The sequence below is a fragment of the Cajanus cajan genome, chromosome 6, assembly GCF_000230855.2.
Source record: "Cajanus cajan strain Asha chromosome 6, NIPB_CcT2T_4, whole genome shotgun sequence".
Classification (NCBI taxonomy): Eukaryota; Viridiplantae; Streptophyta; class Magnoliopsida; order Fabales; family Fabaceae; genus Cajanus; species Cajanus cajan.
The window spans coordinates 40155961-40171875 of NC_138522.1; the positions used below are offsets into that span (position 1 = coordinate 40155961).

The window sequence follows — 15915 nt, forward strand, 5'->3', positions numbered from 1 at the left end:
GATTCTAATTTTTTTCTTACAATTACCATGGTTGTTGTTGCGTAAAAGTAAGATGCTTCACCAATTTAGATTGATCAACATGATCCTTTCTTCATTCACCATGTTGATCATCCAAGTCAAAGCCTCGTGTCCACACCTTTGAATGGTGACAACTTTTGTTCTTGGAGACGTGCTATTTTATTGCATTTGAATCCAAGAACAATATGGGTTTTGTAAATGGTTCAATCCTGAAGCCAACTGATCCAACTAAACTTTCTTTATGGAAAAGAAATGATAGCATTATGAGATCATGGCTTCTCAATTCAATCAACAAAGACATTGCTACGAGTGTCATTTACTCCTCCACCATTGCGATCTTGTGGGAAGATTTAAACTTGAGATATAGGCAACAAAGTGGGACTCGGGTTTTCCAATTAAAGGAAGCAATTTTTTCTTGCATAAAGGATCAATGTTTGTCAGCCAGTATTTTGCCAAGATCAAGAAGAATTGACTGATTTCTACCACCTCACTCTTGCACATGTGAGGGAGTGAAGCCTTTGCTAGAGTACCTTTATTATGAGCTTGTGATGTCTTTTTTAATGGATCTCAATGAAAACTGTTCCTAGATCAGTGGCCAGATCTTGCTAATGGATCCCATTCCTTCAATAAGTCAAGTTTTTTCACTTGTGGTTCAAGAAGAAAAAAGGCAAGAAGTTGACATTCCTATACAACAACCACCACCAATTGCCTTTGTTGTTCCTTAATCCAACTCCAAACCTCAACAATTTGGTCCAATCAAGAAGGAAAGACCCAAATGTAGTCACTATAAAATTCTTGGCCATACAGAAAACAAATGTTATAAGAAGCATGGATACCTTGCAAGTTACAAGAAATCCACTCCCAATGTAAAACAAGTCATTGATTCTAATGATTTCAACACAAGAGATAGCCTAATGCAGTTGACAAAGGCTTAATATGATTAGCTCCTAAACCTTCTTCAAAATTAGGTAGCACCTGCTGGAACATCACAATAGTATAACCCTTCAAACTCACCTAAAAATGGTAAGTTGAGCTTTTCTTTTTTCAAGAACTTGGCCTTCACTGCGTATCCAAACAAAGGAAATTCCTCCATCTGGATAGTAGACTCAGGGGCTACTACACATATTACATGTTTTGTAGATAATTTTTTCTGCTACAACAACTTAGAAAATCAATTTGTTTACTTTCTCGCTGGAAGTGTTGTTGAAGTAAAAGCCATTGTCACTGTTAAATTGAGTAACAATGTCATTCTCCACAAAGTCTTGTTTATACCAAACTTTAAATTCAATCTTATATCTGTAAGTTTCCTAACTTAGTTTACTAGGAACAAGATTCTTTTTGATCATTCTTCTTTTTCCATACAAGATCACTAGGATTCGAGGGTTATTGGCAAGGGTAGCATCCTGGATGGCCTCTACATTCTAAAAAATCCAAACAATAAGTCTTCTAGTTCTTTCTTGCATTCTTCAAATCATACCATTGCCAATGTTAGTAATAACAATGGTAAGAATACTGATGTAAACAAATGGCACTACAAATTAGGCCATTTATTTGATGATGTACTTAGAAGGATTCATGCTAATAGGAGTTTGAACTTGCGTAGTAAGTTTTCATGCAAGGATTTGTTGTATATGTCCTTTAGCTAAGCAAAAATGTCTTCCTTTTAATAGCAATAACAACTTGTCTAATGATTGTTTTGACTTAATTCACTGTGATATTTGGGGACCTTTTCATAATGCCACTTATGAAAATTATAGATTCTTTCTAACTCTGTTTGATGATCACAATAGATTTACATAGATTTTTCTATTGAAATCCAAAGATCAAATTTTTGTTTGTATACAAAATTTTTTCAAACTAGTTAAAACTCAGTTTGGTAAATCTATAAAATGTCTAAGAAGTGATGATGCCAAGGAACTTTTACTTACTAATTTTTTAGCCAATGAAGGAACATTGCATCAGTTTTCATGTCCCTACACACCAGAACAAAATTCAGTAGTTGAAAGGAAACATCATCATCTTTTAAATGTGGCAAGATCTATGATGTTTTAGTCCAAAGTCCCAATAGAGTTTTGAGGAGATTGTATTTTGACTGCTACATATATCATAAATAGTACCCCTACACCTGTTTTACAAAAGAGAAGCCCTTATCAAATCCTTTATAACAAAGAACCTAACTACAACAACTTCAAAGTCTTTGATTCTTTGTTATGCCAACACACAGAAGCATGAAAGACACAAATTCAGCCCAAGAGCACAAACCACTGTGTTCATTGATTATCCTCCAGGTATATAAGGATATAAATTGTACAAACCTTGAAACTAGGGAGATTATAGTCTCTAGGAATGTTCTCTTCCAAGAAGAAACCATGCCTTTTATCCTTAAGCAGGTCACATCTCCACCAAACCTTAATCAGAATCAAGATCCTTTTAGCCATACTTCCATTCCTAAGCCAGCAGCAGTTCAACCTACTGAGAATGAATTTTAGGAGCAAAACTTAAATGCAAATCAAGATGCTTTTACACAACCTACCGGTGGAACTAAGCAAAATGTCAACACTCAACTTCATAGGCACACGATACTACAAGAAGATCATCAAGACAAACCAACCTTCCATCATATCTAAACAATTACCAAGTCTCAATTCCTAGCCTAAAGGCCTCGCACTGCATACAAAGCTTCATTTCTTATGACAGATTGTCAACTCAACACATATTTTACTATGCAAATAAGCAGTGTTTGTGAGCCAACCTAGTATCATTAGACTGTTAGATTCCCTGAATGGAGAGAAGCAATGACAACAAAATTAGAGGCTATGGATGTCAACAACATCTGAGATATAGTACCATTACCAAAAGAAAACACTAGTGCAAAAAAGGGCTATTACGTCACCCAATTTTAGTCGCAAACTAGAAACCCTGACGTTGTAAAAACGCGGTGGCAGTTTCGTAAATATGGGGAGACTAATTTACATCGGACAAAGGGGGGTCCGACATAAATTAGCCAATTAACGTCGCAGGTTGCACTGTCCGACGTAAATTTACGTCAGACCACCCCCATCCGACGTAAATATTCCCTTAAATTGGCCAACGTTCCATTTTTCATTCCCACGCTCCCAGTGTTTACGAAAACTATTACCTCTTCTCTCATTCTCTAAGTCTCCAGTGCGTTTGTTTCTACATTGGACGTTTCTAAGTCTCTAAGTGTCTGCACGTTTCTTCGTTTGAGGTTAGTTTCTTTGTCTACGCAATTTTTTTTATTTTCTGCTATTTGTTCCTCTGGAACGGGCCGTTCTGCAAGCAGTACGGGCCGTTCTGCTTAAATTTATTGTTTTGTAAATTGTTGATCTGGAACGACCCATTCTGATTTTAGTACGGGCTGTTCCAGATGCATTAAAGATGGATTTTTTAGGCATTGACCTTTAGTTTACAATCGTATTAGTAGAAATATTTATGGATTTTATCCGAAATTACTATCGATTTTTTAGGTTTGTAGTTTAGGTTAGAAAAATTATGAATAACTGAGTGAATAGTTAATTTGTGTTAATATATAGATAATGAATCGAAGTTGGATGAATGCAAGTCGCATTAGTCAAGAGTACAGAAATGGAGTTGAAGAGTTCTTGGAATTTGCAAGAGAAAATGGGAAACCCATCAAAGGGGCATATTATTGTCCATGTGTTCGTTGTTTAAATCAGATACGTCAAGAAGTTAGAGAAATACGTGATCACCTGTTTATATATGGTATTGTGAGGAGTTATACAGTATGAACATGGCACGGAGAAATATTAGACATTCCAATAGTGTCAACAACTGAAAATTTTGAAGGGATGGACGATAACTTAGAAGAGATGATACGTGAAGTTGGTGAAGAAAATTTTGAAAGAGCACATGTGTATGATACCTTAAAGTCTGATTTTGAGCAACCATTGTACCCAGGATGCAGTATGTTTACAAGATTATCAGCAACTTTAAGATTGTTTAGTTTAAAAGCAAGAAATGGCTGGATTGATAAAAGTTTCACAGAATTGTTGGAGTTGTTGAAGGAGATGCTTCCAGAAGATAACACGTTACCTAATCGCAACTATGAGGCAAAAAAGATACTATGTCCAATGGGTTTGGAGTATAAGAAGATACACGCGTGCCCTAATGATTGCGTATTGTATACAAATGATTTTGCTACACTGAAAGTGTGTCCGACATGTGAATTGTCGTGGCTCAAAAAGAAAACTGATGGAAGTAGTGGTGAGGAAGAAATAGAGGGTCTCCCTGCTAAGGTCTTATGGAATTTTTCAATAATACCTAGGTTTAAAAGATTGTTTGTCATTAAAGAGGATGCAAAAAATCTCACATGGCATGAAAATGGTAGAAAATGTGATAATTTTCTTCGACATCCAGCTGATTCTCCGCAATGGAAGAGGATTGACGAAACATTTCCAGAATTTGGTGCAGAGTCAAGAAACTTGAGAATTGGTCTAGCTACAGATGACATGAATCCTTATGGGAACTTAAGTAGTAAACACAGTTCATGGCCAGTTTTGTTGGTCATTTACAATTTGCCTCCTTGGCTATGCATGAAGAGAAAATATATTATGTTGTCTATGATGATATCAGGACCCCGATAACCAGGAAATGACATAGATGTGTATCTTAGTCCATTGATTGATGACTTGAAAATGTTGTGGGAGACAGGAGTGGAGGTCTTTGATGCATATCGTGAAGAAAAATTTACCATGCGTGCAATGTTATTTTGCACAATAAATGATTTTCCAGCATATGATAACTTGAGTGGGTATAGTGTGAAGGGTCATTATTCATGTCCTATATGTGAAGAAAACACAAGTTATACGTATCTCTGCCTGATGCATTAGAGATTGTTGGGGGAAACTCCATGTTAAATATATCTATCATACAGCTATGGGCCATGTAAGTCATATTTTCTTTTATGATTCTAAATTTACAACAATTACATTTAACTTATAATAAATATTATTTGTGTTAAGTACATGGAAAAATTGAGTGTGGAGCAAGCACAAGCACAAGTATATGGATTTATTAAGCCTCAATCCATCCAAAAATCAAGAAACACTCAGGTCCAGATCCAGCAATATATATATGCAAACATGGATGAGTGACTCAGGAAGAGATATATACATGGCTCCATACATTGACGGGTTAGTTTTTTAATTGGTTTTTTTATCATAGTAATTTTATAACTAATTTGTTTGTCATACAATGTAGGTCCCATTGGCAGTTAATGGTAATCATTCCTAAGGAATACACCGTGGTGTGGTTTTGTTCACTACATCGAAAACCAAGCCACAAAATTAAATGCCAATTACAAGGGTAACTAAATTTTTCATTATGTTTTAAAACTGTAATTATATATATTGGCTAACATCTATTTTTATTTCAATTAATTAGAATCGTGTCTGGAGCTAATATTTTAAGTGGAAGAAGCAGATCATCAAAGTCATTGCATTTCATATACCCTAAGGTTAGCAAATTAATTCATACAGTCAATAATATTTAAATTTATTGACTTTGGAAATAATAGTTATTTGTTTCTCATTTTAGTGTAATAAGCAACAAGACTCGTTTGAATGTGGCTATTACATCATGTATTGGATGAGAGCCATAGTTTCTGCGGGTATTACTGATTCTTGGGCGTAGGTAATTCATATCAAAATTTATTTAAGTATATTTACCTTTAGGATAATTAACATTGCATATTAATGACACTTAAATTAATGTTTTAGGTCTTTCAAGATCCATCTCCATTGCCCGAAGATGAGATCATGAAGATAAGAGAACAATGGACAACTTTTTTTCTTCAAAGTATATATTAGTTAGATTTCTAAGTTTAGTTAGTTAGATATTATGTTTCTAGTTTGATAGCATATTGACAAACATGTTTTATAGCTTTTTTTGGATTATAGGATTTACATTGTCATAATTTATGTTTTTTAACATTTATATATTATTTTCTTTGTCATTCAATTTTGAAATATAATTTAAATTTCTATTCTGGACTGCCTGGTTTAGGTTTTATGTTCTGGACTGCCTGGTTTAGGTTTTATATTATGGACTATATATATGCAGGTTTTGGGTATATCAATAAACAACCAAAATTTAAAAAAAAATGCAATAATTTACGTCGGACTGTACCTTGTCCGACGTAAATTTACGTCGAACCTAGCACAGGTCGACGTAAATTTACGTCGGACAAGGTACAGTCCGACGTAAATTGTTGCCTCTTTTTTCCCCTTTCAGCGCCCTTTTTTACGTCGGGCCCAAGGGATATCCGACGTAAATTTACGTCGTCTTTTAGAGGCAACGTAATTTTACGTCTCCCGTATTAACGTTGGAGCCTTTTTCGACGTGAAAGCCTCAAAATATATGACGTAAAAGACCCTTTTTGTACTAGTGAAAAATGGCTATAAGTTATAAATGGATCTATAAGGCAAAATACAATGTTGATGGCACTCTAGCAAAAAAAAAAAAAACCAGACTTGTTGCAAGAGGCTTTACACTAGAAGATGGCATAGACTTCCTTGACACTTTCTCACTAGTGGCCATTATAACTACTGTTAGAGTCCTTTTATCCCTAGCAGCCATTAAGAAATGGTCTTTCATTTAGCTGGATGTCCAAAATGCTTTCTTAAATGGATATTTGAGTGAAGAATTTTATATGAAGATACCATAGGGTTACAAAATAAATCAACAAGATCATGGTAATCTTGTGTGCAAGTTGAATAGATCCCTATATGGTCTAAAGCAAGCCTTAAGACAATGGTTTAAGAGATCTTCTACATCCTTGAAATCTCATGGCTTTATTCAGTGCATAAGTGATTACTCTCTCTTCATGTTTGGTAGTGGAAACAACATAGTTTACCCGCTAGTATATGTGGATGACATAATACTAGTAGGGCCAAATATAGATTCTTTACACGAATGCCAAAACCTACTTTAGAATTTGTTCAAACTCAACATTGTAGGAGATCTTAAGTTCTTCCTTGGATCGAAAATTACTATATAAGTCAAATCAAGGCATTCACTTATGCCAGAGGAAGTATAATATTCAACTCTTAGAAGACACAAGTTTCAGCAATGCAAAACCAATTGTTGTTCCAATGGACTCATATCAACATTTCAACTCAATTGATGGAGAACCACTTCAAGACCCTTCTGCTTATATAAGGTTGTCAGGAAGACTCATGTACATAAGCATATCTAGATCTTGTGTTTGTTTTACAGTAAATAAGCTAAGCCAATTCATGAGCAAACCTAGGACACCACACCTTCAAGTTGTTCATCAAGTTCTAAGATACCTAAAGGCAAATCCTGGGCAAGGCATCTTTTTTTCCTCGAAATCCAAGTTAAATCTGAGTGCATATGTAGATGCAGACTAGGGAAGGTTTATTGAAAGCAGAAGGTCCACCATAGGCTTTTGTATCTTCATGGGAGATTCTCTTCTGACATGGAAATCAAAAAGGCAAGTTATTGTATCTAGATCTTCAGTAGAAGCTGAGTATAGGGCAATTGCTTCTATAACTTCAAAATTATTATGGCTTAAACAACTCCTCAGATTCTTCCAAAATCAACCTCAAATGATAATGGTGTTATGTGATATTATTTCAGAAATATATATGTCAACTAACCCTATCTCTCATCAGAGGTCAAAACACATAGACATTGATGTTCATTTTGTCAAAGAACACATTGAATCAGGTTTCATAAGACTCATCCATGTGAAGACACATCAACAAATAGTAGATATATTTACAAAAGCTCTTCCAAGACATAAGTTTGAAGATCTGACAAGCAAGTTGGTTCTCAAAAATATTTTTCGTCCAACTTGAGGGAGGCTATTACAATATACCATTATCCATTTATTAATTGTTATTTTAATTTAGTTGTTAATTAATTTTTTTATCTCCTTTTTATTTTTTTAACTGATAGCTTAGACTAATTTAACCTGTGTAGGTTAGTTTTTCTATTTTGCCTTTTCTTGAGGTATATATATAACTTTGTAATTCTTATTTTACCATTAATGAGAAGTATTTCATTTAATATCTTTTTTTTTCGGGTTGAGCAACTCAAAGTGAACTCATGGTCGTATTGAAATCAGATTTTTCCTTTTTTTTTTCATTTCTATCTAATCTTTTCGGGTTGGGCTATATCATCACGTAGCCCAGCCCGAAAAGATTAGATAGAAACTACTCAAATATAAAAATATATTCGCCGAGAAAAAGGAGAGAGAGGGATTCGAACCCTCGATAGTTCTTTGTTTCGAACTATACCAGTTTTCAAGACCGGGGCTATCAACCACTCAGCCATCTCTCCAAAAGATAATTTCTATTTTATCTTTATTCCACTGAATAGAACATGAGCATATGAATTGATACCCTTTTTATATTAGCTATTTTGCGACCGAATTAGCGACCGACCAAAATAGCGACCGAATTAGCGACCGAAATTTTTCGGTCTCTATTTTGCGACCGAATTAGCGACCGATTATAGTGGTAGCGAGAAAATCGGTCGCTAAATCGGTCGCTGTTGAATTGTTTTTCATGAAAAATATTCTGCGACGGAATTAGCGACCGATATTGAAAAATTATTAAAATAAATTGCGACCGAATGTAATTCGGTCGCTAATCCTAACTTTTGAATTTTTTTTAGCGACCGATTACATTTCGGTAGCAATATATAATTAAAAGTTAGCGACCGATTTCAAATCGGTCGCTAAATTTTTTGTATTAAATTTTGAACTGATGTGGCTTTCCTATATAAATATATTTTCATTAAAATTACACAGCCAGTTTCGAACCCTGGTCATGTGAGTGATGGGCCGACCACAATACCGCTAAATTTTGAACTGATGTGGCTTTCCTATATAAATATATTTTCATTAAAATTACACAGCCAGTTTCGAACCCTGGTCATGTGAGTGATGGGCCGACCACAATACCGCTGCACTAATTTGATTTCTTGGTTTACTATTGAAAGTAATTTATATATATATATATATATATATATATATAGATAAAATACAGAAGCTTATAATTTTTATTATCTTATAATTTAATATTGGATTTTTTTATATATTATAAAACATAGTAAATAAAATCTAAAATCTGTATCAGTTTTTTTGATCAAAATATTTAATTAATTTTAATATATAATAAATTTAATATCAAAATATTTATCTAGATTTGAGTTATAATTATTATAATCTTTTGATTTAATATTAGATATCTTTTGATTATAAAATATAATAAATAAAATCTAAAATCTGTAGTAATTTTTTTGATACAAATATTTAATATCAAAATATTTATTATAATTTTAGTTATGATTTTTATAATCTTTTGATTTAATACTGGATTTCTTTTGATTATAATATTTTAATGTGTTTTATTTGAAATATCGGTTAAAATATTTTATTATCTTTTCATTTTAATTTATTGTAAAATAATTAGAATATTTAATTTAGTATCATTAAAAAAATAACCATTATAAGATTTAATTTATTTAATTTCATTATTTATTATAATACTTTTAGTCACTGTATTGATAAAAAAATATTTTTAATTAAAATATATTTTAAAACTTTAGTTAATTCATTATCATTCACTTACTTTATTAAAAAGTGATAAAATATAATTTATTTTCAATTAATTTAATAAAATAAAAACTTTAAAATATATAAAATCTGTAATAATTTCTTAAATACAAATATTTAATTAATTTTAATATATACTAAATTTAATATCAGAAAATTTCTTATAGTTATAATTTTTATTATCTTTTGATTTAATATATATCTTTTGATTTGTAGCAAAAAAAATGTTCTTAATTTTTTTTCAATTTATGTTTTTAGACTAAAATTTTTATTTAGTTTTAGTCTTTGAATTTTTTTTAATAAACATGTCAAAATTTAAAATGTTAACAGTAGAAAAAATTAAGTAGTAAAAAATTTATATAATTCCTCTTTTTTCGTTATTATCATTAAAATTATTGAGATTGCATTGTTTTTAGTCTCTACCTAATTAATTAATGTATTTCTACTTAAGGTTATTCTTATAAAAGTAATTAATGCCACAAATAATTTGGAAAAGGTCTTATAAAAAGCATGGTTGAATAATGTACAAACTAAAAACTAAAGTAGAGATTGAATTATATTATTGATAAAAGAAAGTGTAGAGATTGAATCCGCAATAAAGTCATGATTTTAATTGGTTTAGTTGCTTACATTTATATATATGGTTGAATAATGACGGAAACAAATATGTTCATATATACTGGATATTGAAGGAATATTATATGATATCTCCAAAATAATTTATTCAAGTAGATAATCCTGCATGTTGTATGGTCTGCTACATACTTAACAATGAAAAGATAATTTATCTGTCATCATTTCTTAGTTCCTTATATATAATACACTTTGTGTATATATTTTTAAAAGCATTGGAAGAGTATATACGACAGCATGATAAGCAGATGCAGTATATACTACGCCATCTCAACATTGACCCTTTAAAGCCAACGCCTCCTGCACCGAGTACTACCCCAGATGATCCTGATCATGCTATTGATGATGCTTTTGATGACATAGCAGAAGACCCTTAATTAAGCTTCTTTATTTTACTTGTTTTAGGACATTTTATTGTATTTCATATTACTTTGTTGAAGTTTAAACGTTTTATGTTATTATTGTGTTTTTAGCATACTATATTGACGCTTATATTTTATATAGTTTTCACTATAATATAAATTTACATCGATGAGATTATGTCTTTTAGTATGTTCTAGTTTATTATTATACATTGTGTAATAAATATATTGTTAATTTTAACAGGTATAAATTTATAATTTAAAAATAATTTAAAAATACTGGTTAGCATTAGCGATCGAAATAATGCGTAGCTAATTCAAGTTTTTAACGACCGAAATAGTGACCGAAATAATTCGTAGCTAATTCAAGTTTTTAACGACTGAAATAGCGACCGAATCTATTCGTAGCTATTTTATATTTTTAGCGACCGAAATAGTGACCGAATTTATTCGTAGTTACTTTAAATTTTTAGTGACCGAAATAGCGACCGAATTTATTCGTAGCTATTTCAGTTTTTTAGCGACCGATTTAGAGACTGATTTTTAAATATTTTATTAAATATAAAATAAAAAATTTAGCGACGGAAATTGCAACCGAAAAATTCGGTCGCAAAATTGGTCTCCAGAAGTTAGGAGACCAACATTTTAGAGACGGATTTTTTATGCCTAGCGACGGATTTTTCGGTCGCTAAATTGCGACGGAAAAAATTTTGGTCGCTATTTTAAATAGCGACCAGGGTTAAAGCGACGGATTTTTTCGGTCGCTATTTCGGTCGCTGAATATAACAGCGACTGAATTTACCTAAATAGCGACCAAAATGGTCGCTAAAACTTGATTTTTTGTAGTGAAACTTATTTGATAAATTGTATCCATCGTCATGCCACTTCATATATGGTACCAATTAATTGCATGGTATTGACATTGGAATCTTAGATCAGTATGACTAAAATATATGGGAATTTTACACAAATGTCGACTAATTCAACAAAGTCAAGGCATAATTTTGCTAACTTTCTCATTTTCATATTGTGCCCTCCACATCACTTTTCTCATGACGGCAATGAACTAATTAAGCCTTGTTATCATTGCTGGGAGCTGTGACCGGTAGATGACATTGGTCTTCTTGAGAGTTATCCTCCACAGGGGACGTTAGCATCTGACTCTGACCTTTGCGTTCTTTAGATTTTCCCCACACTACTAGATAAAGCCCAAGAACCACAACTATTGCTCCAACAATACTGATATCATTATAATTCAGCACAAAATGAGGTCAACAAGAGAAAAAAAAGATGCACAATTAAGATGAGAAGCATATTGAACTTGGTAATTTATTTATAGTACCTTCCAAGGTAGAGTTGCTCAGAGAGAACGATGCATGCCAAGGTAGTAGTAATGATCATACGCAGGGGATTAAAAGCAGTCACAATAACAGGGCCCATTGATTTTATGATCATGCCTTGTATGTAATACTGAACTCCAGACGTAACTACTCCCTGTGATAAATTAAGGTTGTAAACAAACACCACGCAAGTTGCATTAATATATACAACTATGGTCCGGTTCTTATGTTTTCATTTTGAGTCCAAATTAATTGGTGTGTTAGTTACATTTTAGCGTACTATATATATAGAATCCAAAAACACTGACCGCGTAAGCAGGAGCAAAGAGTCTTGTATCCCAACCAAGAGACCATGCATGAGGGTGGTGACGCTGTGCGAAGATTGCTACAACAGAGCTTTGAAGTGCACCAAAAAAGCAAACCCAAGTGGCAAGGGACATCTCTGTTGGGTATTTTCTCAATGTTATGGTCTACATATATCACCAAATCATCATGCATCATTTCCCATACGATATCAACATATATGTGATTTTGTTGGATGCATAAACTTAATTAGTTGGAAGGTGGAACTATGTAATTAACAACTTACTTGTAATATGTAAAATGCAGAAAAGCCTGCACAGCCAATGAGGAGGAAACATGTTCCCATGATCCAGTGGTTACCAGTGGGCGTGGGGTTGTTCACATTATGGCTGAATGAAGATCCCATAACACTAACTATGGGGCCTTTGTATAGTGCCATTAGCAAGGTGCCTCCAAAAGTTACTATTGTCCCAATCACTTTCGCTTGACATGCTACCTCCTTAATCTTCATGTGCTCCAATCTATTCAGTAAAATAAATCGAATTTATGATTCTCTCTGTTCCTTAACCTTTGACAACCTCAAACAAAATTTATGCTTTTTGTCTTGCCTACGTCTGTAACTCAGTTCCGTCAATTAGATTCCCAGAAACAAATATTTTAAAGTCAACTAGTAAGGGAAAATGTACCGTTTCTCCCAAAATATAAAAATATATTTTTAAAAGAAAGTAATTATTATTTTATATGTGTTTTTTCCTGTTTCATTCTCAAAACATATATTAGTAAAAGAAAGTTAGAATATAACCAAGAGATATAAGCATCTTTCAATAAAATGGACACCAAAGAGCGATGTCCATTTTATATATTGCTACAGAAAACTCATTTCAGATGTTGTTCGATAATAATTAAATACTTAATGTTAAGAATATATTTATAATAAATCATGTCATGTGCGAAACGAAATCGAATTACCCTCTGACGTATTGGATTAAAAAAGAGTGAAGATACAGCCTCCAAAAGTTTTTCGTCAAATCATTCTCGGAACATTAAAAAATTAATATTTATTATAAAATAATTATTTAATTTAATATTTTATAATTTAAATTATTATATTAATCATTCGGTACACAGTACGCGTTTCGGAATGTAATTCGAGATTGTATCATTTTTCATTAAAAAATACTTGTGATAAGATAAAAACAACAAATTATAAATGTATTGATTTTTTTAATTGAAATTATTTATTTTATCCTTATTTGCTATAGATTTGCCAAATATAATTCAATTATATGGCGGCTAAAATTTATGGTTCTTCCCTTTATGCTATCTCATAACTTCATACTACCTCTTATATTACATAAATAATTTATTCATCTCATGCACTAACTATAGATTAACAAATAGAAAAATAGAAATCTTTTAATGTAATAAAAAATTAATTTGTTATTGATAAATAATCTTATTTTAAAGAAAAAATATATTCTTGAATTGGATACTTGGGTAATAAAATAGAGAATTAATATTTTATATACTAATTTGACTCTTGAATTTGAGTATAAATATTTACTTTTAACCGTTATTATGGGTTATCAATATTAAATATAAAATATTATTTACAACTTTCAAAATATATGTTTATACTAAATATAGAATTATTGGTTCCTTTAAATTTTTTATATATAAATTTTTAATTTTTTTTGTATATAAACTTGTTTTTAGAATAATTTAATTTATATAATTAAGAATATGTTAATAATTTAAAATATAAATATCCACGTGTACAAATATTTTAATATATTATTATTTGTTTCTCTGTTCCGTCAATGAGTGAGCAGAAAACAATTCATTGTTGGTTTCTTTTCAAAGTTTCTTTTTTTTTCTTTTTAATTAAGAAAAATGGTGCATAACAATTAATAAGATTAGAAAGGACATCACTTCATTCCAACTTCCAAGGTTACGTCATATCAAGTTCCGAAAAATAATTGAAAGTGGTACTAGATTAGCATTGAAAATTAGATTTGGAAAGATATTTTTCTAAAATAAAAGAAATTAAATAATAGGCTAACATAAATTTAATTTTCGAATATTTATTTCTTTTAAAATATTATATAAGTGTCTTAATTTAAAACAATAAAATTTGTCCTCTTTTCTTTCTCTTCTTTTTTCAAAATCGTATATATTCTCAAACATACTACTAAAATATTACTACATGTGCAGCTTAAGTTGAACCTAATCTTTTCTAACATTGTGCTTGGAATCATGTAAAAAAATAGTGGAAGATAAAATTTTAAATTTTATATTAAAAATTGAAAGAAAAGAGTTATTTCAAAAGGCAACTATATACACCTCCATCCTATTCTTCCTTTAATCAAACAATAAAAAAAAATGCATTATCTGTATTTTTTTTTATTCTTTTGTATTTTCTTTTTTCTTTGCTAAACATCCCATTAAGTTTTGATTATCCAATTCCTAGTTCTTAAGTACCTTAGAATGACTGCTAACAAAAAAGTAACAGAGGGTGCTGAGTTCATGACAGCAGATAGGAAAGATGCCGACGTGAATTTCATGCCCAAGAGGGCGAAACACTGATCCAGTATTATTCTGCATGCAATTAACACCATATAATTTAATTAACTATATAAACTAAATATATGTAGATAATAACAAACTGCAAGTTGTATTTAATATTCATTACTCGAAGAAAGCCAGCGCCATAATCTCTGAAAATATCCTGATAGTCATCTTGGGCCTAACTTTCCTGCAAATTAAAATAGTATCTTCATATATAGTACCTTAATTTATTTCTACTTTAGAACAGAAAATATTAATTGCATGCAAAATAAAAGTATATACGCATGGTTTCATTACAGACATGAAACTAAGGTAAGGCGAAGAAACCTTTCTAGAACAAATGCGAAGGGAGCGAGAGTTATAGAGGCGATGGCATTGCGATAGACAATGAACACATAATGGCTCATTCCCTTCTTTATAGCATCCATGGCCAAAATGAACATGCCTGCAGAACCAAATTGGACAGCCAGTAACATCAGATACGGTTTTGCGTTTGTCAACCACGTACCCATCTTATTCTTATTAATCTCTCTTTTTTTCTCTCTCGATTCCTGCGTGTGTGTGTGTGTGAGAGAGAAGTGAAATTGCTTTTCTTCTGCGACTCACTGCCAAATCAATGTTCGCTATCTTAATATTTATACCCAACCGGTGAACATATTTAGTAACAAAAAATACCAGGAAGTAAGAACACACTTTTTTTAACTCATTTTTTTTAATTCAAGTAAATTTGTTGAAAATATAAAAGTTAGTACACCTCACATCCATATTTAGTTATATTCTTATTTAGTGATTCTTTCATATTTTCAATAAATTCTATTAAATAAGAAATAGTGTATTCAAAAAATGTGTTACTAACATTTATCAATTAATAACAAATAATTAAAAAAGTTTAATAAATAAAATTCTAAATTCGAATATTATGTAATTAACTAAATTTTTCATTGAAAATTACATAACGATGAATAATCGATCTTTCCTCTGTATAAATAATATGCTTAAAAAAAACAATAGAAAAAGTTGCTTAAGATTAAAAAGCAACATAAACAAGACATGTATGGTAATTAAT

General features: G+C 31.3%; 1 protein-coding gene across 1 annotated transcript; it reads right to left on the reverse strand.

Annotated features, from left to right (window-relative positions):
• Positions 1 to 11473: 11473 nt before the first annotated feature.
• Positions 11474 to 15445, reverse strand: LOC109809845 (WAT1-related protein At4g08290). The gene is made up of 7 exons (XM_020373249.3): positions 15177 to 15445; positions 14974 to 15036; positions 14763 to 14879; positions 12568 to 12802; positions 12287 to 12448; positions 11981 to 12132; positions 11474 to 11877 (listed from the first exon to the last, which is right to left on the reverse strand). The coding sequence occupies exons 1-7, from the start codon at positions 15359 to 15361 to the stop codon at positions 11709 to 11711; spliced, it is 1083 nt and encodes a 360-aa protein (XP_020228838.2). The 5' UTR covers positions 15362 to 15445; the 3' UTR covers positions 11474 to 11708.
• Positions 15446 to 15915: the final 470 nt, after the last annotated feature.